This window comes from Capricornis sumatraensis, chromosome 18, assembly GCF_032405125.1.
Source record: "Capricornis sumatraensis isolate serow.1 chromosome 18, serow.2, whole genome shotgun sequence".
In the NCBI taxonomy this organism is placed as follows: domain Eukaryota; kingdom Metazoa; phylum Chordata; class Mammalia; order Artiodactyla; family Bovidae; genus Capricornis; species Capricornis sumatraensis.
In genome coordinates, this window is record NC_091086.1 from 30489470 (window position 1) to 30516631 (window position 27162).

Genomic DNA, 27162 nt, shown 5'->3' on the forward strand with positions numbered 1-27162 from the left:
GAATGAAAATTATTGTTAAGTGTTTGGCATGGTATCACATCCACAGAGGTGCTCACACTGTTTCAGCTCCTTTTCTTCCTTTGTCACATGTTTTCATCAAGGCCAAAGGGCCAAGGGGAGTGTGGGGAGGGGAAAGAGTGAAGCCAATGCTAATAACTGAACGTGGCATCTCAAGAGTAACCAGAACCTGATTACATTGCAGAGCAATACAAATCAAATAGGAAACAATAAAAAAACCCCAAAAAACCCTAACAGTAACCAACCCTGCTCTTTTTTTTAAAATTTATTTTTAATTGGAGGATAATTGCTTTACAATATTGTGCTGGTTTCTGCCATACAACGTCATGAATCAGCCAAAAGTATAACGCTGTTTTTGATGAGGTGATTGTCTCAGTGTGTTTACATTTCCTTTCATCTCCTGTGGATTCAGCTCCAGCCATTCATCCTCATTCTCAAGTTCTCCTCTCCTACTACCTGCATTTCACTGCATCAGCTCGCTATCACATCTTTTGCATCATAGACAAGACCGAGAAAATCATCACCCTTCTTTTGCTCTATTTACCCTTCAAGGTGTAGACCAAGTTCTCCTCTTTCCTTCCTTTTATATCACAAGGCATTTAAAAGTTTTTTACCCAATTACTCTCTTTCTCTAATTCTTTCAGTCTTTCTGTTTTCACTCAGAGTACTGCAGTTCTTCTATTATGGTTCATCAGTTACCACTTGTGTGTTCCTTTTCTGCTCTGCTTCTTTTTAAGTGGCATCTGTTACTGTTAAGACCATCTGAACCCAAAAAGCTCATGGCCTCATTGACATGGGTTTTGAGTCGTAATCCTGCAACCTAAATTCCCTCGGGCCAGTTTCTTCAAAATGATGTAATGACAGTTACCTTTTAAAGTGATTAAAAGAAACCTAGCATACTGTCAGGGAGTTAAGTAAAAACGTTACTGACATTTTTGAGAAGTGCCTCCCCCCACCACCATTTTCCTTGACGCTGTTCTTTCATGTTCTTACCTGGTAGTTCATTCCTTATTAATTGGCGTATGTGTGCGCTAAGTCACTTTGGTTGTGTCCGACTCTCTGCGACCCTATGGAATGTAGCCTGCCAGGCTCCTCCATCCGTGGGATTCTCCAGGCAAGAGTACTGGAGTGGGTTGCCGTGCCCTTCTCTAGCAGATCTTCGCATCCAAGGGATCCAACTCGCGTTTCTTTTGTCTCCTGCATTGGCAGGCATGTTCTTTACCAATAGCGCCACCTAGGTGAGTTATTAGTTAGCTGTCTCTTTTTTCTTTAGATTATTGTCACTTTTTCTGATCTTAGTAAGATCTCATGGCCTCAGCTATCCCTTTTATAATTGAAATTTCAGATATTCATCTCTAGTCTGCATTCTCTTTTGAGTGCCAGATATGAATGTCTAGCTGTGAGCTAGATGTGAAACATTTGTCAAATGATCTGGAATATGAATCAAGAAGGAGTCTCAGCATTTGATATGTAGAGGAAACAAACTGCCTTACCTGGCATACTTACTAGTTTCACTTGTTCAAGTTGGTAAAATTTTGAATGACTTTCTTTACCTTTATAGAGGAGGAGAAGAGAACCCTTTTTGCTTAAAAATAACACAGAACTCCTGTCAATTTGCAGGAAGAGTTTTCATGTGATTCTGGAAAGATGTGCAACACCTGTTTCCAAAGAAAGCAGGAAAAATATTGCATGTTTTTCTCTCCAAAATGTTTTTTGTTCAAACTGAATTGGACACCAAATAAAGAACATTCCTTAAATTTGGAATGAATAGAACTTTCTAAAAACTGCTCAGGTAACACTAAGTAGTAAAAAGCCCCAAAAATTTTATTTACTTTTAACCTTGGACTGCTAAAAGGAGAAAATGAAAGGGTTTGTAGAAGCAAATTTCACAAAAGTAACTGTAGACTTATTTGTTAGACCCAAATATACATGTAGGGAAATGAACAAACATGGTTAAATTTACATATGTTGGATTTTTTTGGGGGAAGGGAGAATTACTTCTTACATATGGGTTTTATCCATTACCTTTTTGGTAAAGCATCAGCTCCTAGAAGCAGTTACCTCACTGTTTATTTTTCTCTCAAGTTCGCTGTTTATTTTTCTTGTAAGTTTTGCTGAGGTTTCTTTCAAGTTTTGCAAAGTGCACTTACACATTAGGATGGTTCAGTCAACCCAAGTGTAGCAGATTGAGATGTATTCTTGGTCACACAAAGCAACTCCACTGTCACCCGCAATTGAACCAACATAAGGAAATAAACTGTTTATATACAGACCAGCTTAAGCTCATAGAATCATGGATTGAAAAGAGACCTAAGAAATGTCATTCTTCTTTTTCATTTGTAGCTAAGGAGACTGAGACCCTGATAGTTAGAGAGGTGGTATGATATGAAAAGAAGAGGAACTTTTTGTTAAAATTCTGACTTCCCTATTTACCAACTGTATAATTTTAGTACCTGTCCTAGTACACACCCAAGATCTTTGTACTCTTGGGTGAGTTGCTTAACATCCATGAGTTTCTGATGTTAAAATTTAGTTCTAAGATATAGTTTGAAATTTTTAATAATTTGCTGTATTTGTGTTTTTCTTTTGTTAAACTTTAGCAAGCCTGATTATTTAATTAATCTGTAAAATCTCATTTGGTTTTATTGATTAGATTTTTCCTTTTTCTGTTTCATTAATTTCTGTCCTATATTCTTCCACTTTCTTGAGCTTTTAAAAGTTATTGTGTTGAATGTTTGTTTCATTAATTTCTAATACATAAATCTAAAACTGCATTTTCATATGTAGTATTTTAACTATACTTTAAATTTTTACTTGTCATATTTTCATTCGTACCCAACTATTTTGTGATTTATATCTTGACTCTTCTCTTAGTGACTTGTAACTTTTCAAACATACAGATTTGGGAGGATACTCTCTTTCCCCATCACGGAATTGTTAGATAGAATATAGACAAATACCTGGCAAATAGTTGGTATTCCACAAACGTTTTCCCTTTTCTTTAAAAAAGTAAACTTTTACTTTTGAAATTAGAACAGGAAACATAACATTGGAATAAGTATAAGTAATTCTAATAGTGACTTTAGTTCTATAATAGAACCAAAGAAGGAAATGAACTGTTAAGAGCAAAGAGGGGTAATGAGAAGAGGGCAAAATTGGAAGGAGGAGAAGAGGAAGGAAAATTAAGGGAAGATATAGTAATATCAGGTTGAATTAATTCTAGCTTTTCTGAGGTCATATTCTACTGAACATTTAGGTCTGTGGGCTTTACAGTATTAATTATTTTTATTATGTTTCTTATACCTTTATAATAGAAGTGTTCATAGATGACCTTTTTTGGTATGTCAGTGTACAGGTTGTAAAACTATATGGCAGAAGTTCTTGTGTTTTCATTAGAAACCTAAAGGAGTCTGGGAACCCCAAGAAGTTAAAGAACTGCTACTTTAGAGACCTCACTGTGTGGGATAAATTGAGAAACTTACCAGGAAAGAATTCTGTTTTTTCCTGTTCTAACAGTAGTGATTATTACCCTCTTGAGAGATAGTGAATGTTCCTGATAATTCCTTAGGTTAGAAGTAGATGGTCAGGTGGTGTACTGAGGTCGGAATTTAGCTTTTAGTGAAGTGAAATTTAAAACTATATGGTGGAGAAAAGGGAACCCTCTTACACTGTTGGTGGGAATGCAAACTAGTACAGCCACTATGGAAAACAGTGTGGAGATTCCTTAAAAAATTGCAGATAGAACTGCCTTATGACCCAGCAATCCCACTGCTGGACATACCGAGGAAACCAGAATTGAAAGAGACACATGTACCCCAGTGTTCACTGCAGCACTGTTTATAATAGCCAGGACATGGAAACAACCTAGATATCCATCAGCAGATGAATGGATAAGAAAGCTGTGGTACATAGACACAATGGAGTATTACTCAGCCATTAAAAAGAATACATTTGAATCAGTTCTAATGGGATGGATGAAACCGAAGCCGATTATACAGAGTGAAGCAAGCCGGAAAGAAAAACACCTCTACAGTATACTGACACATATATATGAAATTTAGAAAGATGGTAATGATGACCCTCTATGCGAGACAGCAAAAGAGACACAGATGTATAGAACAGACTTTTGGACTGTGAGGGAGAGGGAGAGGGTGGGATGATTTGGGAGAATGGCATTGAAACATGTATACTATCATGTAAGAAACGAAGCGCCAGTCTATGTTCGATACAAGATACAGGTGCTTGGGGCTGGTGCATGGGGATGATCCAGAGAGATGATATGGAGTGGGAGGTGGGAGGGGGATTCAGGATTGGGAGCTTGTATACACCCATGGCAGATTGATGTCAATGTATGGCAAAACCAATACAGTATTTTAAAGTAAAATAAAGTAAAAATTAAAAAAAAACTATATGGTATTTTATAACCATAAATATTGTATGACTTGGAATGAATTACCAAAACTTAAATGTCTTTGAGTAGTAGTATTTTTATACAGCTAAGCTAAATGTTCACAGCCTCCACCAAGGGTAGGAATAATTCTGGAGGTAAGAAGCAGTTGGTTATTGTTGTTGTTCAGTCGCTCATTTGTGTCCAACTCTTTGTGACTCCATGGACTGCAACACACCAGGCTTCCCTGTCCTTCACTGTCTTCCGGAGTTTGCCCAAACTCATGTCCATTGAATTAGTGATGCCACAGTTGCTAGCTGCCATGAAGGTGGAATGCTGTAAAGACAGACTTTGGGCATCCAGAGACAAGAAGGCACTCTGCTGGCTTAGAGATTAAGGAACTTCTTACTCCAGGACAGAAAAGTGAGAAGATTGGAGCTTGGTGAAGGAGGTAGGAGAGTACCCCCACATTACTTGACTGGCCCTCTTTCTTCTCCATCTAGGAAGGCTAGTTGCCTGGAGAGAGAAACCAATTCAGGGTTCTAAAATTTGAGGAATGCAACAGGGATAGGTTCTTTAAAGGAAGCAAGCCAAGAGTATTCTTGTGGGGGAATTTTATTCTGAGCATTAGGTCACAGTTAAATCTATGTTTACTCAAGTACTTCATAATTATTTCCTTTTAAGTTAGGGAATCAAAGTTAGGTTTGCTGTGTGTTAAGTCTTAGTAAAATTTGTTGGCTCTCAACCTGTTTATCTTTAACCCCCTAAATCTGCATTATCCATTATGAAAGCCTCTAGTTATATGTTAGCTATTTAGGATGAAGTTCAGTTCAGTTCAGTTCAGTTGCTTAGTTGTGTCCGACTCTTTGCGACCCCATGGACTGCAGCACGCCAGGCCTCCTTGTCCATCACCAACTCCTGGAGTCCACCCAAACCCATGTCCATTGAGTCGGTGATGCCATCCAACCATCTCATCCTCTATCGTCCCCTTCTCCTCACACTCAATCTTTACCAGCATCAGGGTCTTTTCAAATGAGTCAGTTCTTTGCATCAGGTAGGTATTGGAGTTTCAGCTTCAACATCAGTCCTTCCAATGAACACTCAAGACTGATCTCCTTTAGGATGGACTGGTTGGATCTCCTTGCTGCCCAAGGGACTCTCAAGAGTCTTCTCCAACACCACAGTTCAAAAGCATCAATTCTTTGGCACTCAGCTTTCATTATAGCCCAACTCTCACATCCATACATGACTACTGGAAAAGCCATAGCCTTGCCTAGACGGACCTTTGCTGGCAAAGTAATGTCTCTGCTTTTAAATATGCTGTCTAGGTTGGTCATTAAAATAAAATTAAAAATCGATCCTTCATTCTCACCGGCCACAGAGCAAGTGCTCATTAGCCATGTGTGACTAGTAGCAACTGTATTGGACAGTACATTATATTGGACATTTTTGTCACCACAGAAAATTTTGTTGAACCTTACCCTAAATGAAATTGTTTATTTTCTTTCTTCTCTCCTCCATCAGACTAATGGTTTTTATTAAAACTTAATCAATTTTGAGCTTTGCTAAAAATATAAAACTTGAAAGACCCACTAAAGTAATATTCCTTTGCATATTACATAATTTAAAAGATAGTTCCACCCTTTTAGAATAATCTGAGTGCTGTTATTTTATACAATTTTTCAAGCAAGTGAAGTCACTCAGTCGTGTCCGACTCTTTGCAACCGTGTGGACTGTGGCCTACCAGGCTCCTCTGTCCATGGGATTCTCCAGGCAAGGGTACTGGAGTGGGTTGCCATTTCCTTCTCCAGGGGATCTTCCTGACCCAGGGATCGAACCCAGGTCTCCCATGTTGCAGGCAGACGCTTTACTATCTGAGCCACCAGGGAAGCCAATTTTTCAAGAAGCAATATACGAAAGTATAGATTGCCTCTCCTAAACTGATGTCCTTCTAGATTATTTCTGCTGCCTATAAGATAAGAATGTTCTGGAGGAGCTTAATAATTTCTAATGTCAAAAACAAATTTCTGATGTCTCAGACTTTGGAAATTTGTTTAGTACACTTTTTAGGAGATATTAAACTTATAGCTATTATGATTTACCTGCTTCACATGTGGTAAATTGTCATAGCTCTCAAAAGTTGCAAGATAGGAAAACCCCCAGAAGTACTAATTTCACTGTAGGGCTACTTTTCTGAGAACCTATCAATCAGGCATAAAAGCCAAAGGATAATTTCTGTTACTTTGTTACTGTTACTTTATTTTTTGTTTTTAACAGACTAGAAAAATAGGCTTTTTTCTTTGCCTTGGTTTCAGGCAGTCTCTATACCATAGATAGGACTTTTTCAGTTAAGTTGCATGTATAGAAATTTTCAGGAAGCACAGTGAAAAAGGTGTGGATTAAACATTTTTTAAGGTTCAAAATCAATGATCATGATCTTTTGTTTTATTATGAAATATTCAAACATTGAAGCACATATAGTAGAAAATGAGATTTCTACCTAATTTGTATTAATACCATCTGGAGATAACTACTGAAAAGTTGGTTGTATATTCTTCTAGGCTTTCCAATGTATATTTGAACATAAATGCAAGTAATTTGTTTTATATAAATGAAATTACACTAAATACAATGTTTTTAGAGATTTTGCCTACTAAGCAGTGTATGTACGTATACATATATTTCTGTGTATATGATTCATACTCATGCTACTGATTGGGTTTAAAATTTTTTCCCGATTGTATAGTAGGACATCTGAAGAATAACTATGTTTTGTGTAAAGATAATATACAATTGTAGTGTATGTGCAGCTGCTTTAGCATGATAGTGATCTGTCATGTGTGCTCAATACATGTTGGTTTCCGTTCTTCTTTTTGGACATATATGATAAAGGCCGTGGAAGATGATTAACTGTTTTTTTCACTGTAAAGTAAATCTTTCTCTTAATCATATTTGTGTTTTGTGATTCAGGTTTATAAATTACTACAAGACTAGCAGGTTTGCTAAAGAGTCTTGTAAGCTAGGCTGCCCCAGTTATTTTAGGTGCTTCTGTAAGAGCAAAGATTTACTGGTGGTTAAGAGACTACATTATGATTTATCCTATAGTATGCACTGTAAAGTTGTACAGTATGTGACAACATTTTACCTGGGAGTCTTGGAATGAAGTCCTTTGCTAACTTTGAAGGTGTACAGAATGGGTGCTGAGGTTGGGAACTGAGCACTTCTGTGCTCATATGGAGTGGCATATGTTATTGTGTGCTTTGTGATGAAATTTCAGGTCTGATAGTTTCTAGAGTTTCTAGAGAAGAGATTAGGAAAAGATGGATGTAGAGCTGATTGTTAATTATTTGCAAAGTCCTATTTTGAAGTATTATTGATTTATACTCGTAGTTCATTTGGAAATCTGATCCTTCTGCTTTCCTGCAGGGAATTGATAGACATCAGTTTTGGGTAGATCAGTAAAGAGGATTGAGTTGGGGCCCCAACTCCTTTTTTCATTGAGAAAAGAGTAAGGGGTACTGTTGATAGAATTGTTTCTGCAGTAGCCATGTCTGAAGCTTTGCTTGGAGATAACGCTGGATTGGACTATACAGAAATTGCCTCTAAGATTCCAGGAATTCCTGATTCATAAATTCCTTATATAGTTAACATGGGCATATCAGTCTTTTTATCTTCGTTAGCACTTTGTGTTCCCAGTGGAAAACAAGCTTGAGAAATAATTGTTAGACTATAGAATTAGAAGTGTTTCCCTAGCATGTTCTTGAACTTAAGATTGTTATCCAGTTTTGTTTCTTTGCTTTTTGTTCTTTTCTTGGTTTGTTTGTTTTAACTTGGGTCTTGTGGAGAGAAAAATAACTTAAAACTTTTCAAGACCTAAGTTTATAATTATGCAGAATTATTATTATGTGCCTCAGAGGCTTTTGCTTGCTTGTTTATTCATTCAGTGTACATTCCTTGAAGTGCTTACTGTAAGCGGGATTGTGGGGGGAAGGCTGTGAGATAGTAGTCTACTCAGGGTAAAGGAGAATTGAAAACTGTATTCCGTAGAGTCCAAAGGCTGAAGATAGGGGCGTGTGTATATGTATTTAAGAGACAGAGACACACATCCATGTATACATACTCAGAGACACAGTCCATAGTTCTGAAGGAAAAATGTCCTAAACATTTTTAGAACTGTCTCTTCTTCTATTCCCACTGTTATTTCTTTATTTCAACCCTCAACATGTTATATACACTTGTATTTCTTGCCTCTGGACTTTCCTTCTATTCTAACTCCACACTTCTTTTTCCTTTATACAATTTTTCTGAGTCTTTTCCCCCACTAAAGGACAGACTGGGTTGTGTGTTTCCTGTCACCCACAGAATAAAGTCCAAACTTCTTAATACATAGTCTCAATATAGATTCTATGAATAGTCCTTTTATTAAAACCTCTCCCGAGTTATCTGCTTTTACTCTGTATTCCATGCTGAGACCCTAACTGGTCTTATCTTCTGCCTTTCGGTTCTGCTGCTGCTGCTAGGTCACTTCAGTCATGTCCGACTCTGTGCGACCCCACAGACGGCAGCCCACCAGGCTCCCCCGTCCCTGGGATTCTCCAGGCAATAACCCTGGAGTGGGTTGCCATTTCCTTCTCCAATGCATGAAAGTGAAAAGTGAAAGTGAAGTTGCTCAGTCGTGTCCGACCCTCAGCAACCCCATGGACTGCAGCCTTCCAGACTCCTCCATCCATGGGATTTTCCAGGCAAGAGTACTGGAGTGGGGTGCCATTGCTTTCTCTGGCCTTTCGGTTCTAGATAGCTTCTTTTTCCTTGTGTGGATCTGCTCTCATCGTTGTCTACCTAATCCACAGTACTTGGAGACTCACTTTACCCTTTGACTCTTGATGGGTTTGATGCGTGGGAAGCACTGGAAGAAGAGGAGGGTGTGTTGTTTCTCCAGGCATTCTCTTGCCAAATCCTATCATGTTGGCTCTCCCAGAGGTCATAGCTCTCCGAACCTTTTAGGCCTATGAGTGGTTGCCCCTTCAGGAGGTTGTATTAATACGATCTCGTAACTTTACCCACACCCTCCATACCTTGTATATAGTCCTTTATTAAGCTCTTCTTAAGTTTCCCAGTTTACTGCTGGGATCCTGACTGCTACATTGTTACAGTCATCTAAGCTTCAGTTTTGTTTGCAGTTACAGCTGTGTTATTTTCCAGTAGCACTTCTCTTTATTAAAAAATTTTTGCTGAGGTCTTTTTCATTCCTTCCCTTTTTTAATTTTTGTTTTTATTTTTTTAACTGGATTAAGAAATTTTTTTTCTTCACTGCACATGGCATGTGGGACCTTATTAGTTCCCCAACCAGGGATCAAACCCACACCTCAAGTGTAGTCTTAATCACTGAACCATCAGGGAAATTCCTCCTTCCCTTTTTTAGTCTTTTTTTTCCTCCTTCCCTGGCACCATGACTGTCATGTAACAGAAGTTGAAATGTCTGAGTGAATAAAGTGAGATCTTCAACAGGATGGACACTTGAATGTCCCTGTGGTATAGCATAATTTATTTAGATGTCTGAAACTGAGAAAATAGGTGAAGATAGTGAGTACTGAAGTCAGTATAGTCACTTTAAGAACATCTAGATTTATATTTCATTCTTTTCAAAAAGTAAACTTAGCACTTCTTTTTCTTTACCTTTGCTTCAACATATTAGAAATTAACTTTAATTCTCTTTAAAATGCATTTTAGATTTATTCCATTGGATTTTTTTGTAACAACCTGTCTTTAAGAAAATATGTACTGTATATAAAATGGGAGATGTTTCAGTTATTACTTAATTGCGGGAGAATGTAGGTATTCATTTATCTGTCTTCGTCAGTATAGCTTAGAAGAGATGCACTAACAGCAGACATGCAGTAGCTAACAAATGTGTTTATTAGCAGGATTGAGATTTTAAAAAGTGACTTCTCTTAAGAGAATTTTAATTAAGAAAAAAATATTCTAGAGTTATGATTAGGGTCAAAAAATGTTTCTATAGCCTTTATATATTAAAGAAGGAGTATATCTCCTCTGAAAGAGTTTATTTTGAAAAGAATCTCCTATAACACTAACTTTGGTACAGAACTCTATTACTACCCTAAAAAATTACCATTGAAATTAATTTCTATGTAGATAGAAATATTTCATTGCTTTTTAGAGTCGAGTACTCTAGGGGGATGGCTATCCTGTGTGTATGTGTGTCTTAGTCTGCTTGGGCCGCCATAACAAAATACCATAAGCTCAGTGGCTTAACAGAGACTTTTCTTCTCAGAGTTGTAAAGGCTGGGATCCTGAGATCAGGGTGCAAGGATGGTCAGGGCTCTCTCTTCCTGGCTTGTAGACGGCCACTTTCTTGTATCCTCACACGGCCTTTCTTTAGATTTGTGCATGTGGGAAGAGATCTCTCTCTTCCTTTTTTATAAAGCCACCAATCTTATTGGATTAGGACCCTACCTTTATAACCTTATTTAACTAAATTACCTCCTAAAAGTCCTATCTCCAATTATAGTAAAATTCGAGGTTAGAACTTCTACATAAGGATTTGGCAGGGGGCAGACATACTTCAGTCCATTGGAGCGTGCATGCATATGTGTGTTTATATATATAAATCATATGAGCAGTAGAGGAAATCATTGTGATGTATTTAAACTTGAAAGAGATTCATACTTAGACAATGACAACCCAATATTGAAACTCATTATTGAATTTCCTTCATAAAGATATTGTTGTGGTAATGGAGGTGGTGTAAGATACTCTCACAGCGTTAAATATGACCATCTTTTTCCTCAGACCTCATTGTCTTTACTCAGTTCTCATCCTCGATGTCTTAGCTTTGAAATCCTACTTTACCTAGATATAGACTTGATACCAGAGAAGGCAGTGGCACCCCACTCCTGTACTCTTGCCTGGAAAATCCCATGGACAGAGGAGCCTGGTAGGCTGCAGTCCATGACACGACTGAGCGACTTCACTTTCACTTTTCACTTTCATGCATTGGAGAAGGAAATGACAACCCACTCCAGTGTTCTTGCCTGGAGAATCCCAGGGATGGGGGAGACTGGTGGGCTGCCGTCTATGAGGTCGCACAGAGTCGGACACGACTGAAGTGACTTAGCAGCAGCAGACTTGATACTCTAAGCTACTTTCATTGGCTTTTGTATAACAACATTGTCTGACTTCTCTTTTCATGCTTGTGATTAAAGAATGGCCAATATATTCTGCCCTCTAGAGCGTGTAATCATCTTTTCCTCCTCTCTCTCCTGCAGTCTCTTTTCATGATTTCACTATGAATATTAGTCCCTACCTGATTGTTTTTTTCTTTTAATCTCTGTTAGTCTTGACTTTAGGCTTTCTGAGAGCTGTTTCATTCTCCTGACTTAAGTTACCACCTCTAATGCTAACAATTTGCAAATCTCTCTCTACTTCTGATCTTCATCCTGCATTATGTTCCTTTAGCCATTCGGTAAATTTTTATTAAAATCCATCTGTATGCCTGGTCAGGGGATACAAGAGTGATATAGTCTTTGCCCTCAAGTTGTTGACAGAATGCAAAAAGTAATTTAAAATACTGTGTAATGTATGTGTGTCCAAGGTGCCACGGGACAGATAAGTAGGGAGTGCCTGGCTTGGACTTGAAATGAGAGGACAGGTATCCTCACCAGAAGGTTGAACATATACATAGGTACCTAAAGTTTTGAAAACATAGTATGTTCCTTCAACAAATGGTTCAGCTGATCAGAGCTTTAAGGGCTAGATGAGGCTGAGCATTTAAGAAGGTGCCTTTGTCACCTCAAAGGCAATATTTTCAGTACTCAACTAGTTTTCTTTCATCATGAACCAGCTCCCCATCCCAACTTCATTTTTTTGTCAATGGGACCATCATTCTCCTTACTTCTGAAGCCTGAAGTATCATCTTCAGGTCTGCCTCAACAATTGTGATGAGTCCTCAAGTCAAGTCATTTCGATACTCAAAATACTCTTTCATGCATCTTTTTCTATTTTCACTGTCAACACTGCTTATCATTTAATTAGTAGATTATTTCAAAGCTGTATTAATGCTCCTTTTTCTAATTTTTTAAGTTAGTTTTTAAAACCCGTTGTTTTACCCTGTTACTAACCCTGTACAAAAGAGGACAGTTATATTTTATTTCCTACAGGACAAATCCTTTTTTAGGCTAGTATTTTAAAAATATGATTCTTTTTTTAAACCCCCAGATCTCAACCTGTCTTCCTCCCATGAAAAACCACAGTTGCAGAATTGAGTAATCTGCATAAACGAAGATTTTGTTTCATTAACATTGAGATTTTATTATGAACACAGCATATATTTTATATTGAACAAACTTTTTCAAAGGATAGTTCCCCTTCACTCAAGTCATCTTCCTTGTCAGAATTCTGTTAATTTAGCCAATCACTGGCCTCCATGGAAGGTACTATATATACACTGACTCTAGGAACAGACAGCCTGTGCTGTAGTCCTGGTTCTGATACTTACTAGTTCCAGCAAGTTCCCCCATTTCTTAAAGCCTCATAATAATTTTATGTGAAAAAAAGGGGAAGTGAAATTATCTACTTCACAGGGTTAAGAATCAAGTTAATCTTTAGAGCCTAGTGCCTGGCATGTGTGAGCACACAGTAGACATTTGCTATAAAATGTTATGTACCTTGAAAACTTCTTTCTGGTTCTCTGTGCTCTTGTTGGTGTGATGTCATGCTGCCCTTGCATCCCTCTACCACTAAGTGCTCTCCTTGAGTCCCTTCCTGTTGCCTGTGATTTATGTGCTGTTTTAAGTTCAACTTAGTTGCCTGTTCTTTAATAGTCTTTTCTGACTACTCCAGTTCACCTTGACCTCTGAATTCCTATAGGGCCTTTTATACCACTTTAGAAATTAGTCTTTTTTTTTTTATGGTATTCCTTTTAAAATTTACATACAGTAAAATTTACTTTTTTGGGTACAGTTCTATGAGTTTTGACAAATGTTTAGAGTTGTGGAATTACCATCACAATCAAGATAGAAAACAATTTAATCATCCCTCAAAAATCTGTCTTAGTGTTATTAGTTCAAAACTATTTCCTGAGTATGCATTCTGTTTCCACATGTACAATTTAGGTTCTTGAACTGAGTCCTTGTTTTATACTATTGTCTCCTCTATTATGGCATAGCCTTGTATCAAGGATATAGTAAATAGATGCTTAAATGTTTAAATTGAATAAAACAAAGCCTAAAAGTGTGATAAATTTAAACATGCTAAGAAGCTACTCACTTTATTTAACTTCTCTTTGGTCTTTCATTTTATTTGGGTGAAAAATTTCAAATGAACATTATTCCTATATAACTTGTTAAAGTGATTTTGGAGTCCTGCCAGGGCTAATAAAAACCATCTTTAATTTGTTTTTGGAAAATAAAGGGCATGTTTCTGTCCTTTTAGTTTCTATTTTTTCTAACCCTGTTAGTTTAAATTTTAATATGAAACAAAATTTTGTATCTTTTCTCTCTTCCCTGGGGGTTTCTTTTATTGATTGTCCCTAAAATCAGAGGTCAACGCAAATAAGAGAATTTAAACTTGATAAAGGTGAGGCTGATATGGACAAGCTAATGCTGCATGGTTGCCTCCTTCCTGAGTCTTCGATATAATGGAATAGTGATCTTTTTTCAGAAATGGCAAAATATAGTTAAAATTTGCATCCCATTCAGTAGACTTTACTTCCTAATGAAGTGAATTGAATTTAACCACGTGTATCTTTTTTTCCCTTCCCTAACAGCTTCCATGCCTATGGCTGTTCTAAATTTGGGCCAAATAGATCCATTTCAGAGAGGCTTTTTCTGTAAAGACAACAGCATCCAGTATCCGTACCATGACGGTACCATCACATCCACTGTCCTCAGCACAGTGGGACTTGGTTTACCCATTTTCTCTGTAAGTAAATTAATAAGTAGGTAGTGATGGGTTTGTTGTGCTGGAGACTGTATGAAGTGATCGAGTTGGGGTGGGGGTAAATCCATAGTATTGTCTTCGCCGGTGTTGACGTGGTGAGTGATTACTTGAAGAATATACCCACTGCTTCAGTCCAGGGCAGTATTTCTCCAGTTAAAGAGAGATATTGCCCCAAACAACTCAATGCCATCATAAGGAATTATAGAATGATTATTTTAGAATGAAGAATTCATTTAAGTCATTTGAATCAACCCTTTTCAGTATACAAGTAAAGAAACTTAAACCCACATACTTGCTCAAGCCCAGAAAGGTATTTTATGGCAGAGCTGAAACTAAGATTAAGTTTGTTTTATCATATTAAATGGAAATTGAGCCCATAAAAAAGGAGAGAGATTTATTTGTTAAATTTGAGAAAACAGCTCATCAGAAAGAATGTTAATACATGTGCAAAAGCAAGTCCTCAGAATATATCAAAACCATATCACTTTTTAAAGTTGTACTATTTTTTAGAAAGGTCATCAGTTTGTAAGTTAATATTGGGCTTCATTACGTTAGACAACTGGAAACTTTCCTTCTAGGTAAAATTTCACAGACTAGCTCAAGATTGGCACTTGAGGTATTGTGCTTACTTTCTTTATCCTTGGCTCTGATTTCGGCACCTTACTGTATGTCTCTGTATGTGAGCTGGAGTTAGATGAGAAGAAGCAAAGCAAAGGTTTACCTCCTTGAGTGTCTTGAACTGTCCAGCAGACATCATGCCATACTTCTCTTTTGATCACTGTCTCTTGTCACTTGCCTTCCCCAGGTAGTTGACTTAAATTTTTTTATTGTCTTAGCAGACTCTGAAGCCTTGTTTTTCCACAGTAGGACAGACTGGCTCCCCTCACACCCTATTTTCGAAGAAATATTTCCCTCTATTTTTGGTATTCTAATTGCTTTCAAATTAATTTTTAAAAATCACTTTACTCTTTATTAATGTCTGAAGGAAAAGACAATTCAGGATAAGTTTGGGGGTTGAATTATTTTATAATCCTATATCTGTAAAATTTGAGATTTGGCAGTGTTTGGAAAGATGGAGATCATTTACTATAGATATTTGAATTTTTCTCAAGTTCTTTGTTTTTGTCATATAGTTTGAAAAATCATATTTCTTTAGGTGACTGTCCCAAAGGAGGTAGATTAGGCCCAAGTTTTACTTTTTTGAGTAGCTTCTTAGGTGGAAAAAAAAAAAAAATTGCTATGAAGAAGAAAGAATGGATGGGTTAATGTGTGTTTTTTTAAATAAACTGTAAAAATAATATATAAGTAAAGTGTTGTGTAAGGGCTTCCCTGGTGGCTGAGACGGTAAAACGTCTGCCTGCAGTGCGTCTGCCTGCAGTGCGGGAGAGCCAGGTTTGATCTGGGTCAGGAAGATCCCCTGGAGAAGGAAATGGCAACAGCTCACTCCAGTACTCCTGTCTGGAAAATGCCATGGACTGAGGAGCCTGGTGGGCTACAGTCTATGGGGTCTCAAGGAGTCAGACACGACTGAGCGACTTCATTTTCTGTCTTTCTTTCTTTAAAGTGCTGTATATGGCAAAAGTGACCATAAGTGCCCTGTACTGTAGGCGGACAGCAGTGTTTTTTGGGTTTTATGGCATGGCAAGTCTCTTGTGCCACCTTTCCTGTACTAGTCCAAAATGCTGGTATCAAAAGGGCTTATTTCCCACACTTGAAGAGTTCAGCTCCTTTGTTTCCATGTTGACATAAGTGCTGTGCTGCCTTTTCCCAGTTTACTCGCAGTCGGCACAAGGCAGTAAGCTTTGCTAGGGTAGGAATGGTCTGTTTTGCTCCATTTGTATCTTTAGTGCCAGGCACATTGCTTGGTATGTAATTTATCTGTTTAATAAATACAGATAGAAATATTTAATTCCATTAAATGAGAAATGGAATAAGATTGTCAATTATGTTTAATAGTAATTACTACCATGAAAATTCAAATTAACTCTTTGAAAATACAGTGTGTCTTCAAGGCATGTCTTAGCATCAGATGCCTCATTAAAATAGCTTTTCAAAAGCTATTTCGAAAAGAATGGGATAGTATATACTGAATATGTAATCCTGATTAAAGATATCTTAAAATATGGGGGAATGTCGATTAGAATGCAAGAAATACGGTGTTAAGGAGCTTCATTTCTTAGGTTGAAAAACATTTTATTTCCTTGTTCATTTATTCCAATGTGGAACTGTATTTTTTCCTACATTGTTATGAAAAGCTCTGCTTTAATCGGTTCATGTATTCCAGTACTCTTTCTGTATGTAATTGTCACAAAATGAAGTAGTATAAGATGCATCCCTAAATAATTTGTTATAATCACAGACATTTTCTTTGTTTAAAACTTTTTATACTACCTTTGGAAGAGATAATGTGTAGATTTGATATATTAAGTATTTGTTGTATATCCATTTTACAGAACACTTAAAAAATATTTTGATAAATTTTAGTATATTGGATGAACCTAAAAGAGAAGTTATGTAAATATTGAGTATATACTGCCAATAATGAAAACTAAAGCTCAGTTAGTTTCACATTAGCCAAGCTTACCAAATTCCACTGCATTCCCAAATGCTATGGCTTTTAAAAGGATTCATAGGGGGAAATATCTGCTCATGAAATTTTCTTTATAAAAATAGTTTCTGGGAATGTTATAAAATACCTTTGCTAAGGTTAAGTGGTCCAAGAACTGCTTCACTGAGTATAACTTTATTAAATTAGTGGGCATTATCTTCTGACTTTTCTACTGCATGTATCTTGACAAATCTGCAGGATTTGAATAGATTAAATATTACCCATGGATAGGAATTCTAATTTTTGAGATCCTCTAAAATCTCTTTCTAGCGAATTATATGTGATAAGGAAATAATTGAAATGAAAATGTTCATTTTGCCTCCCACCAGGAATTAAGTCTTCTTCAGTTCAGTTCAGTTCAGTCACTCAGTTGTGTCCAACTCTTTGCGACCCCATGAACCGCAGCACGCCAGGCCTCCCTGTCCATCACCAACTCCCAGAGTCCACCCAAACCCTAAACTTGCAGTCAGAGTTACACCTCTACTATTACTACTTTTTAAAGCAGAATTGACATACTTTTTAAATTTGTTAAATATTGAACTGGCCAATATTGACCAAATATATTTTTGATGGATGCAATGAGATTAACATACAGTTATGTTAAAACATATGAAAAGGTCAAATTTATCTTTTTCATAATTGCTTTTTTATAGCATAGGCCAAATGTTTCTTTTAAAAAAAAAACAAACCTTTCATCTCTGAGTACATGACAATACTAGTCTGATAATGTCTGTGTTTTTCTGTTGTGGACCAGTGAGTTTGAAAGTACAGTATTCAGTATGACTTATTTTGGGCATGTCATCTGTCATACTTTAGGTAAAAGTGAAGCCATTTGTGTTAATATTTCATACATTAATTTTCCTCTTTCATAAATACTATTTTAAAAACTCTGGCTGGGGATGTTATAAACTCTACCTTTTTAGGTCCTAATGAATTGGTTGAACTGATGACATTGTCTTGAAAATTTTTTGTAATTAAAAGTGAATTTACAGCTTGGATTTGTCAGTGAGTTTTTAGATAAAAGTATAGTCTGTGAGAGAAATAATAAATTGTACTTAATTAAAATTAAAAAATTCTGCTCTGTATAAAGCTACACACTGGGAGAAAATGTTTTTACAACATATATCTGATAATGGAACTCTTAAAGGACAACAGAAACAAACAATCCAGTCAAAATGTGGGGAAAAGATCTCAGTAGACACCTTAATGCAGAAGATATAGAAATGGCCAAGAAGCATATAAAAAAATGCCCCATATCCTATTTCTTTAGAGTTGTAAATTAAAACAACAGTGAGTTTCCTCTGCACATTTATTATAATTGCTAAAATCCAAAGCAGTGACAATGCCAAATGCTGTTAGGATGTGGACCAGCAGTTCTCAGTCATTACTAAGGAACCTTCCCTGGTGGCTATAGTCTTACTATAGCAGTCAAGCTCCTGCATATTTACACAAATGAGTTGAAAACTTATGTCTGTATAAAAGCCAGCACATGATGTCTATAGTGGCTTTATTCTTAATTGCCAAAGCCTGAAAGCGACTGAGATGTCCTTTAATAGGTGAATGGATAAACTCTGGTACCTCCATACAATGGTATATTACTCAGTGCTAAAAAGAAATCAGCTGTCCAGCCATAAAAAGACATGGAAGAACCTTAAATACATATTGCTAAATGAAAGAAGCCAATCTGAAAAGGCTACCTAGTGTATGATAACAACCATATGACTTTCTGGTAAAGGCAAGACTATGGAGATAGTAAGATCAGTGGTTACTAGGAGTTGGTGGGAGGACAGAGGAAGAATGAACAGTTGGAGTACAGAGGATTTTTAGGGAAGGGAAACTGTTCTGTATATTGTAATGATGGATGCATTACATTACGTGTTTGTTATAACAAAACCAGAGACTTTACTTTGCCAACAAAGGTCCGTCTAGTCAAGGCTATGGTTTTTCCAGTGGTCGTGTATGGATGTGAAAGTTGGACTGTGAAGAAAGCTGAGCGCTGAAGAATTGATGCTTTTGAACTGTGGTGTTGGAGAAGACTCTTGAGAGTCCCTTGGACTGCAAGGAGATCCAACCAGTCCATTCTAAAGGAGATCGGTCCTGGGTGTTCTTTGGAAGGACTGATGCTGAAGCTGAAACTCCAGTACTTTGGCCACCTTGTGTGAAGAGTTGACTCATTGGAAAAGACTCTGATGCTGGGAGGGATTGGGGGCAGGAGGAGAAGGGGATGACAGAGGACGAGATGGCTGAATGGCATACCGACTCGATGGACATGGGTTTGAGTGAACTTCGGGAACTGGTGATGGACAGGGAGGCCTGGCCTGCTGCAGTTCGTGGGGTTGCAAAGAGTCGGACACGACTGAGTGACTGAACTGAACTGAAAAGGACTGTACAATACAAAGAACAACCTTTAATTGTAAACTGTGCAGTTTAGTTTATGTATCAATATTGATTCATCATTTGTAACAAATATACCATACCAATAAAAATTGTTTGTAATAGAGGACACTAAGGGTGGTAGTTGTAGACAGGGGGTATATCTTTTACGTTCGGCTCAGTTTTTAAAATAAACCTAAAATTATTTTAAGAAATAAAGTATATTAATCTTAAAAATTTTGAAAAGAAAAAAAATTTGCTCACAATGTTTGGTGAAATGTCAGTGCTCTTTGTCTAAATAATATTAGTAATGATTGCTACAAGCAATTATCCTCATAGAGAATAATTGATATATTGTTGCTAGGAATAAGATTACTTGATAAGATATAAAAAGTAAAATTTCAGGGCTTTGCTTCAAATGTTTCACCTGTTAACTCATTTTATGAAAGTATTTGACAATAGCTAGTGAAGACTTAAATTTAGAAAACATGATAGTACTTATAAATTCAGTGTAAGTTTTCAGTTTTTATAATGAAAAAAGCAAACAGGCAACTGAAATCTTGTCACAATCTTATAATTAAAAAAATATGTGTGGGATATAATTTAGTTCATTTTTTGTAAAGGACCATTACCATTTCAAGTTTTATTATGTAATAGACCTATATAATCCATTAACTTTTTTTGGCTCTCTGAAAAATAATAAATTGAATTCATAAGCATCTTTTAACAGTGAAGATTTTGTCTAAATACAGGTTCACCATCTGTTATCCAGAACTTTTATAGTCAGAATTTTTTGAATTTTTGAAAGGTTATATGATTCACACACCTTATAAATGCCCTCAGCAGGGTTTAGGACAGTACCATGTATCAGAGATGTTAATTTTTAAATAGTGAAGTAAGACTAGTCAAAATAAGTGGGGTAAATAAAGGCTAGGACATTCATCTGTTCAGGTTAAGTTTTGCCATTAGGTAAGTTCAGGTTAGGTTTTGGTCCCAAAATGTCATAAAAGAACTAGGGTTTTGAGGGCTTTGGGTTTTAAGATAAGGGATTGTGGGCCTTTTAATGAAAGCTGATTTAAAATTATTTATTTCTTAGTCCTATTATCTGGTTACTTTAAACAAATATTTGAAAATCCTAAAATTTAGTTTTTGTTGAGAAGCAGGACTTACGGTTAAAAGTGTAGACTTAGAACTGTTTATGTGAAACTAAACTCATTTGTGATTGGAGTGCAGGGTTAGTGATGTAAGCCATAAAAAATAAACATGTCCAGTGCAGTACAGTGATTTTTTTTACTACCTTATTCAATAATTGTGGCATATGAACAAAAGTATTATGCTGTAAAGAACATTTGGTGTTCCCTTGTAGTTACTAAGAGCTTATATTACCTATCTGACTTTCTGGAAAATAACTTAATATTCTATTGTAGCCAAATTATTGTGGGCTCCATCTTTAAATAAGAATTTTATAAAGCTCTCCACCACTTTTGTCAATTATCTTTACGCTTCCACATTTAGAGTGAGAATGAGTTAACATTTTAAAAAATGGTCATTTATTGTTTTATCATGAACCTGTGTTTCTAACATGACAAGAAACAAAATGCTGTATACTCACAGAAAGAAAATCTTTTGTGTTCTTACATCTGTTTTTGGACTCTGAATGGTTCAAAGTGTGGGATTAAGGTAACCTACTTTAAAAGTATGGAATTAAGGTAACCTACTTTCAGAAGGCATTTCCCAGTTGCTGCCTCTCTGGCACCAGGGAAGGTAGCTGGTTGAGTGTTATTAGTCACTCAGTAGTGTCCAACTCTTTGCAACCCCATGGACTATAGCCCTCCAGGCTCCTCTGCCCATGGAATTCTCCAGGCAAGAATACTGGAGTGAGTTGCCATTCTTTTCTCCAGGGGATCTTCCTGACCCAGGGCTTGAAACCCGGTCTCCTGTTTGTACACAGATTCTTTACCATCTGAGCTTCCAGTGAGCAGCAGTGAGAAATCTGTTTTAATCAGACTTTCTTGGTCCTCAAAGGCTCTCTTGGCTTAGAGGGCTGGACCAGTATGAGAGGTGATTTAGTTTGGGATCTTATTAAATCTAGGGGACTATAAGCAGAGGTCACTGGCAGGACATTAAATGTGGGGTCTAATGATTCACTGATTTTCTCAATAAAATATGTGGTATTTTTGAAGCGCAGTTGCACCAATCATGTATTTAGTTAAATAAGCATGTTTTCAGTCAGATACATTCTTATACTTGAGTGTTAGTCTTCTGATATACCTAAAAGCATCCTCTTAGAAGCTAGCAACATTTGAGAGAAAAAATGAAATTTCTGTCAAATTAATTTCTCTGTAAGTTGGGGGAGTATGCCCTGGTATTATTTTAGCAGCAGATTTCCTGTTTTCAATCTGGAGAGTAACTGGTTTGTGGGACCCAGAAAGAAATCACTGGGCAGGGAGATGGAAGGAGCAACTATGAAGGTACCTACAAAATTTTGCTTATTCTCTAAGATTATAATTGAGTACTCATTCGTTTAGAATTTTTGCATATGTGGTAATGGAAGGCTGTGTTTGTTCTGTCATTTATTGAGTGTCTTTTGTGTCTGAAGTACTACTGTGTTATAGATTCTTTCCTTGTAACCACTCTCTGAGGTTGCTAGGTAATTCTTTTTTATAGTTACTAAGAGGCCAAGTTGGGATTTTAACTCCACCAAGTCTGTTTACATTCTTTTTGACAGGCCCTCATTGTCTTCATTGTGGTGTGGGTCTATTTTGCTGAAAGTAGGTAAATCCAGTAAATTCTTTTGTTTGGTTTTCTTTTCATTGTTGTAAGTTACGAATGAGTCAAATTCCCATTTGAATGCAGAGTTCCAAAGAATAGCAAGGAGAGATAAGAAAGCCTTTCTCAGTGATCAGTGCAAAGAAATAGAGGAAGATAATAGAATGGGAAAGACTAGAGATCTCTTTAAGAAAATTAGAGATACCAAGGGAACATTTCATGCAAAGGTGGGCACAATAAAGGACAGAAATGGTATGGACCTAACAGAAGCAGAAGATATTAAGAAGAGGTGGCAAGAATACACAGGTCTATATTTTAAAAGATACTCATGACCCAGATAACCACAATGGTGTGATCACTCACCCATAGCCAGACATCCTGGAATGTGAAGTCAAGTGGGCCTTAGAAAGCATAACTATGAACAGAGCTTGTGGAGGTGATGGAATTCCGGTTGAGCTATTTCAAATCCTGAAAGATGATGCTGTGAAAGTGCTGCACTCAATATGCCAGCAAATTTGGAAAACTCAGCAGTGGCCACAGGACTAGAAAAAGTCAGTTTTCATTCCAATCCCAAAGAAAGGCAATGCCAAAGAATGCTCAAACTACCTCACAATTACACCCATCTCACACGCTAGTAAAATATTGCTCAAAATTCTCCAAGCCAGGCTTCAACAGTATGTGAACTGTGAACTTCCAGATGTTCAAGCTGGATTTTAAGGCAGAGGAACCAGAAATCAAATTGCCAATATCCGTTGGATCATAGAAAAAGCAAGAGAGTTCCAGAAAGATGTCTATTTCTGCTTTATCGACTATGCCAAAACCTTTAACTGTGTGGATCACAACATACTGTGGAAAATTCTTAAAGAGCTGGGAATACCAGACCACCTGACCTGCCTCCTGAGAAATCTGTATGGAGGTCAAGAAGCAACAGTTAGAACTGGACATGGAACGATAGACTGGTTCCAAATTGGGAAGGGAGTACATCAAGGCTGTATTTTGTCACCCTGCTTATTTAACTTCTATGCAGAGTACATCATGAGAAACGCTAGGCTGGAGGAAGCACAAGCTGGAATCAAGATTGCCAGGAGAAATATCAATAACCTTAGATATGCAGATGACACCACCCTTATGGCAGAAAGTAAAGAACTAAAGAGCCTCTTGATGAAAGTGAAAGAGGAGAGCGAAAAAGTTGGCTTAAAGCTCAACATTCAGGAAACTAAGATCATGGCATCTGGTCCCATCACTTCATGGCAAATAGATGGGGAAACAATGGAAACAGTGAGAGACTTTATTTTCTTGGGCTCCAAAATTACTGCAAATGGTGACTGCAGCCATGAAATTAAAAGATGTTTGTCCCTTGAAAGAAAAGCTTTGACCAACCTAGACAGCATATTAAAAAGCAGAGACGTTACTTTGCCAACAAAGGTCCATCTAGTCAAAGATATGGTTTTTCCAGTAGTCATGTATGGATGTGAGAGTTGGACTATACAGAAAGCTTAGAGCCAAAGAAAACTGATGCTTTGATCTGTGGTGTTGGAAAAGACTCTTGAGAGTCCTTGGACTGCAAGGAGATCCAACCAGTCAATGCTAAAGGAAATTCAGTTCAGTTCAGTTCAGTTCAGTTCAGTCGCTCAGTCGTGTCCAACTCTTTGCAACCCCATGAATCGCAGCACACCAGGCCTCCCTGTCCATCACCAACTCCTGGAGTTCACTCAGAGTTGCATCCATCGAATCAGTGATACCATCCAGCCATCTCATCCTCGGTTGTCCTCTTCTCCTCCTGCGCCCAATCCCTCCCAGCATCAAAGTCTTCTCTAATGAGTCAACTCTTCGCATGAGGTGGCCAAAGTACTGGAGTTTCAGCTTTAGCATCATTCCTTCCAAAGAAATCCCAGGGCTGATCTTCAGAATGGACTGGTTGGATCTCCTTGCAGTCCAAGGGACTCTCAAGAGTCTTCTCCAACACCACAGTTCTAGTTAGTCCTAAATATTCATTGGAAGGACTGATGCTGAAGCTGAAATCCAATACTTTGGCCACCTGATGTGAAGAACTGACTCATTGGAAAAGACTCTGATGCTGGGAAAGATTGAAGGCAGGAGGAGAAGGGGATGATAGAGGATGAGATAGTTGGATGACATCACTGAATCCATGGACATGAGTTTGAGTAGGCTCTCGGAGTTGATGATAGACAGGGAGGTCTGGTGTGCTGCAGTCCATGGGGTCACAAAGAGTTGGACACAACTGAGCAACTGAACTGATGAATGAGTCTGGGTGGTAAAGATTAGAGAAGAGTGGTAGGAAACTTGGGTTTGTGGTAGCAGCCACCCAAGCATGTAGTGGAACTTATCTGCCTAGGTTGACTTTACCTCTAGAAGAATTTCTGAATCACGATTTACACTCTTTGAGTGAAAATTTGAATTTGAATCTTGTTTCTTAGCTGCACTCCTGAAATTCATTGTAACCTTTTGCAAGTCACTTAATCTGTTCAAATTTATTTCTCTAACTATAAAAAGGGTGCTTTTTGGTTTATCAGAAAGCCTTGTAAAGAGAGTTTGTTTCATTGATGCAAACTCCTAACCTATTTCAATGTCTGTCCTTGTTCCTAAGAATAGAGTTCATTGATTTAACTCCCAGGATAGTAGCTACCTTGGTATTGTATTTTGGAGAAAAACACTGCAAATTATTTATCATTTGTTCAGGAGTGAAGTAGTTTACTTGTTTTTCTTTCCCTGACTTTTTCTCATTGTCTATCTTTACTACTCATTTTGGGCTTTAATATACTTTTTTGTGGACCTTTAAGGAACTCTAGAAAATGTGTGGTTTTTATTGTACTTGATATAATCAGTAGCTTCCTTGGGAATTTTTCTAGAATAAACTGATCTTCCCCCTCGAATTTAATAAGAAATTTTCAGTTCCCATAATTTTTCTACCTCTAAGATCCTATCCTTTGTTTTCCTCAGCTATTTACCTCTCATGTCATTTCCATGTCTAATTAATTAAACCCCTCCATAATTTGAATTTTAAACATTCTACTCTATTATCACCACCTTTATGGAAATACTTCCTCTCAGTCACCAGTAATTTTCAAGTTGATAAATCCAGTGGACCCCAATCTTATTTCATCTATAAGCACCATTTACAGAACATTTAGAAATGTTTAATTTTGAAAAAAATTATAGACTCATATAAAAGTTGAAAAAATAGCTCAGAGAGTTCCCATGTAACCTTCACCCAGCTCCCCCTAAGGATAACATCTTATATAACTATGGTTAAAGTATCATTACTATAACCAAAATACAGGCCATATTCAGATATCACCAGTTTTTACATGCATTCTTTTTGTGAAATTTATCATTTGTATAGATTTGTGTAACAGTTGCCACTGTCAAGGTTCAGAATTGTTCATCACCTCATAAAAACTCTCTGCTGCTATCTCTCTCTAGTCACATCCTCCCCCAGTCCCTAACCCTTGGCAATCACTCACCTATTCTCCGTCACTCTAATTTTATCAAGTATATTATATAAATGGATTCATTCAGTATTTATCCTTTCTAAGTTGGCTTTTGTCCCCCTCGGAGTTATACCCTTGAGATATATCCAAGTTGTTGAGTGCATTGGTGGTGTGTTGGATTTTTTTTTTTCAACTGTTGAGTAGTAGTCTGATATATGGATGTATCACAGTTTATTTATCTACTTGTCTGTTAAGGAACATCTTTTGGTTATTTCCAGTTTTTAACTTTTTTTTTTTTAATTTTTAATTTTTTTAATTTTAAAATCTTTAATTCTTACATGCGTTCCCAAACATGAACCCCCCTCCCACCTCCCTCCCCATAACATCTCTCTGGGTCATCCCCATGCACCAGCCCCAAGCATGCTGTATCCTGCGTCAGACATAGACTGGCGATTCGATTCTTACATGATAGGATACATGTTAGAATGCCATTCTCCCAGATCATCCCACCCTCTCCCTCTCCCTCTGAGTCCAAAAGTCCGTTATACACATCTGTGTCTTTTTTGCTGTCTTGCATACAGGGTCGTCATTGCCATCTTTCTAAATTCCATATATATGTGTTAGTATACTGTATTGGTGTTTTTCTTTCTGGCTTACTTCACTCTGTATAATCGGCTCCAGTTTCATCCATCTCATCAGAACTGATTCAAATGAATAGGCAAAACACTCTCAGACATAAATCACAGCAGGATCCTCTGTGATCCACCTCCCAGAATTCTGGAAATAAAAGCAAAAATAAACAAATGGGATCTAATTAAACTTAAAAGCTTCTGCACAACAAAGGAAACCAGAAGCAAGCTGAAAAGACAGCCTTCGGAATGGGAGAAAATAATAGCAAATGAAGCAACTGACAAACAACTAATCTCAAAAATATACAAGCAACTCATGCAGCTCAATTCCAAAAAAATAAACGACCCAATCAAAAAATGGGCCAAAGAACTAAATAGACATTTCTCCAAAGAAGACATACGGATGGCTAACAAACACATGAAAAGATGCTCAACATCACTCATTATTAGAGAAATGCAAATCAAAACCACAATGAGGTACCACTTCACACCAGTCAGAATGGCTGCGATCCAAAAATCTGCAAGCAATAAATGCTGGAGAGGGTGTGGAGAAAAGGGAACCCTCTTACATTGTTGGTGGGAATGCAAACTAGTACAGCCACTATGGAGAACAGTGTGGAGATTCCAGTTTTTAACTATTATAGGTAAAACTCTTATGAATATGTGCCTACAGGCTTTTGGGTGAACACAAGTTTTTGTTTTTCCAGGGTAGATACCCAGTAATGGGATTTCTAGGCTTTTGGGTAAATGTATATTCAAATTTATAAGAAACTGCCAAAATGTTTTCCAGAGTGGTGTACCATTTATCATTCTCACCAGCAGTGTATCATGTTCTACATCTTCACCAATAACTACTATTGTCAGTGTTTTTTTATTTTCACTATTCTAATAACTGTGTGTTGACCTTATATCCTATGATCTTGCTATATACACTTATTCGTTCAAGGCATTTTGGGGATAGATTACTTG

The 27162-nt window shown here is 37.1% G+C and overlaps 1 protein-coding gene across 2 annotated transcripts in view; it reads left to right on the top strand.

The window, feature by feature from the left end:
• PLPP1 (phospholipid phosphatase 1) overlaps positions 1–27162 on the top strand; it is a 118432-nt gene that overhangs the window by 23576 nt on the left and 67694 nt on the right. The window contains exon 2 of one of the 2 annotated variants that reach the window (XM_068990610.1): positions 14190–14344. The exons of the other annotated variant lie outside the window; for it this stretch is intronic. Within the exon in view, the coding sequence (XP_068846711.1) occupies positions 14190–14344 (155 nt within the window). The remainder of the gene's footprint in view (positions 1–14189; positions 14345–27162) is intronic. 2 annotated transcript variants of the gene reach the window in all.